This window comes from Buceros rhinoceros, unplaced genomic scaffold (genome assembly GCF_000710305.1).
Source record: "Buceros rhinoceros silvestris isolate BGI_N320 unplaced genomic scaffold, ASM71030v1 scaffold12511, whole genome shotgun sequence".
Taxonomy (NCBI): Eukaryota; Metazoa; Chordata; class Aves; order Bucerotiformes; family Bucerotidae; genus Buceros; species Buceros rhinoceros.
In genome coordinates, this window is record NW_010392573.1 from 72,782 (window position 1) to 74,584 (window position 1,803).

Here is a 1,803-nt window from a genome sequence, read left to right on the forward strand (position 1 = left end):
AGGAATGCACAAACAGTTCCACTTCAAGCTGATGTTATTCTTCGTATCAACAAAGTCCGATATCTCTGACATTGTAATGAAACATTCAGAATATATTTTATTTACTTCTTTATAGGAAAGAATCGTTTAACTTGATAGCAAAAATCAGTGTCACTAGAGAGGACAAGGGATGTGCACTGGCAAGAATGAAATACAACCAGCACTCTGCTACTCCGTATTAAAAGCTATCGCACTCCTTTATACGACAGCTTTACCCAGTCAGCAGCTCACCTTTTTGAAAGCTTTCACAAGTTTCTTCTTGTCATAATCATCTGCAATCCCCTGCACGGTTGTCAGTGTCTTCCTCCCGTTTCGTTGCTGGATCCTTATATGAATGTAATCCTCAGTCCCTGCCGGGAGTAAGTCGTCTCCCTTCGTTGCATCAGCAAAGGGGTCTGCAGGGGGGAAAAAAGTTCATGTCATTCCTCAAAGGAAAACACCCAAGCTCAAAATTAACAGGAAGTTCCTCACTTCACCAAGAGCTTTATTTAGGGGATAATCTTGCTGTTTCCTCCCTGTTTAAAAATACACCGTTAAAACCAGAGTACTTCTTGCTGCGGCTGTTTGAACTCTCCCTGGCCCGCTAACTCAGCGCAGCACCTCAGCTACCACCCAGCCAGGTTCTCCAGCGCCTCCCAGGTATAAAGCCTCCTCCAGCTACACTATCAACCGTTTCTTGCACACTCAATCCTGAAGCTCTGAACCTGAAAACATGTTTGGAGAGAACATCAAGAACATCAAGTTTTAGCCAGCCACATGCACTGTAGGTGAAATACCACAGTCATATCTGTTATCAGATCAGCCACCAGCATTTGAAGTCATGGATGTCAGTCCTGGTGACTAATGTAAACAAAACACAGCCAGAGACACTGAGGGTTGTCAGACGCTGGCTGTGAACCAGCACCCTTCTGCCAGTCAGCTGTGTGAGGCAAGAATTCTTATCAAATTCATTTAGCCTTTGACTGCAGACAGGTCAGTCCTCAGATTCTTCCAAGATTAAACTTATCGAGCACGGGAGAAACAAGAAGGCATTGGGAAGAATGGTTCCAAGGCTATCCTTCTTATTTTATGTTTTCCACCAAAACATACTTAACACTCTATGAAGAAATTTTAGAGCCCTGCAAGTTTCCTAATCAGTAGCTCCAAATAAATCTTAAGCATGAAGTACTTGAAGTATTATTCTTTTTTAAAAAGATGAATCACGAGTAATTTTTTGATACTGCTAAGAATCATACTGAAAAGTTTGATCTTCAGAAAGCGGAGGTCCAAGATAAAATTTCCGAAATGGCCACCTGAAACTGCTCAGCACGGCAAACCTCCCTGCCAACACAAGAGAAACAACCTACCATCTGTAGAGCTCAGCCTACCCCTGGCAGGGCATTGATCAGGTTTTGGGACGTTGATGAGATGAAGCAGCAAATCAACACGCAACTGGAACCGAGGATGCGAACCCCAGGCTCCCTCTGCCCACGGAAATAACAACTTTGGGACTGCAGAGCTGACACAACAGCCCAGTTAGGGCTGTTACGACGTTGGGGTGCTACCGGATACACAGACAAAGAGCACAATAGGGGGTGTCACAGAACCGCTTTAAGAGACGGTATCAGAGCACAGGACGTGGCAGCATCTCCTACGGGAGGGGAGACGGAGTAAACAGGGCGGTGGGGAGCCTCCCCCGCGCACACAGTGCGGGTCCCGCGGCCGGTGGCACGGGAGGAGGACAAGGACGAGCGGTCAGAGCCGCCTCGGGAGCGCACAGGGACG

At 46.6% G+C, this 1,803-nt stretch overlaps 1 protein-coding gene across 1 annotated transcript in view; it reads right to left on the reverse strand.

The window, feature by feature from the left end:
- Positions 1-434, reverse strand: part of EIF1B (eukaryotic translation initiation factor 1B) — a gene marked incomplete at its 5' end in the record, with an annotated part of 1,243 nt that extends 809 nt beyond the window's left edge. The window contains one exon of the mRNA XM_010144543.1: positions 271-434. Within this exon, the coding sequence (XP_010142845.1) occupies positions 271-434 (164 nt within the window). The remainder of the gene's footprint in view (positions 1-270) is intronic.
- Positions 435-1,803: the final 1,369 nt, after the last annotated feature.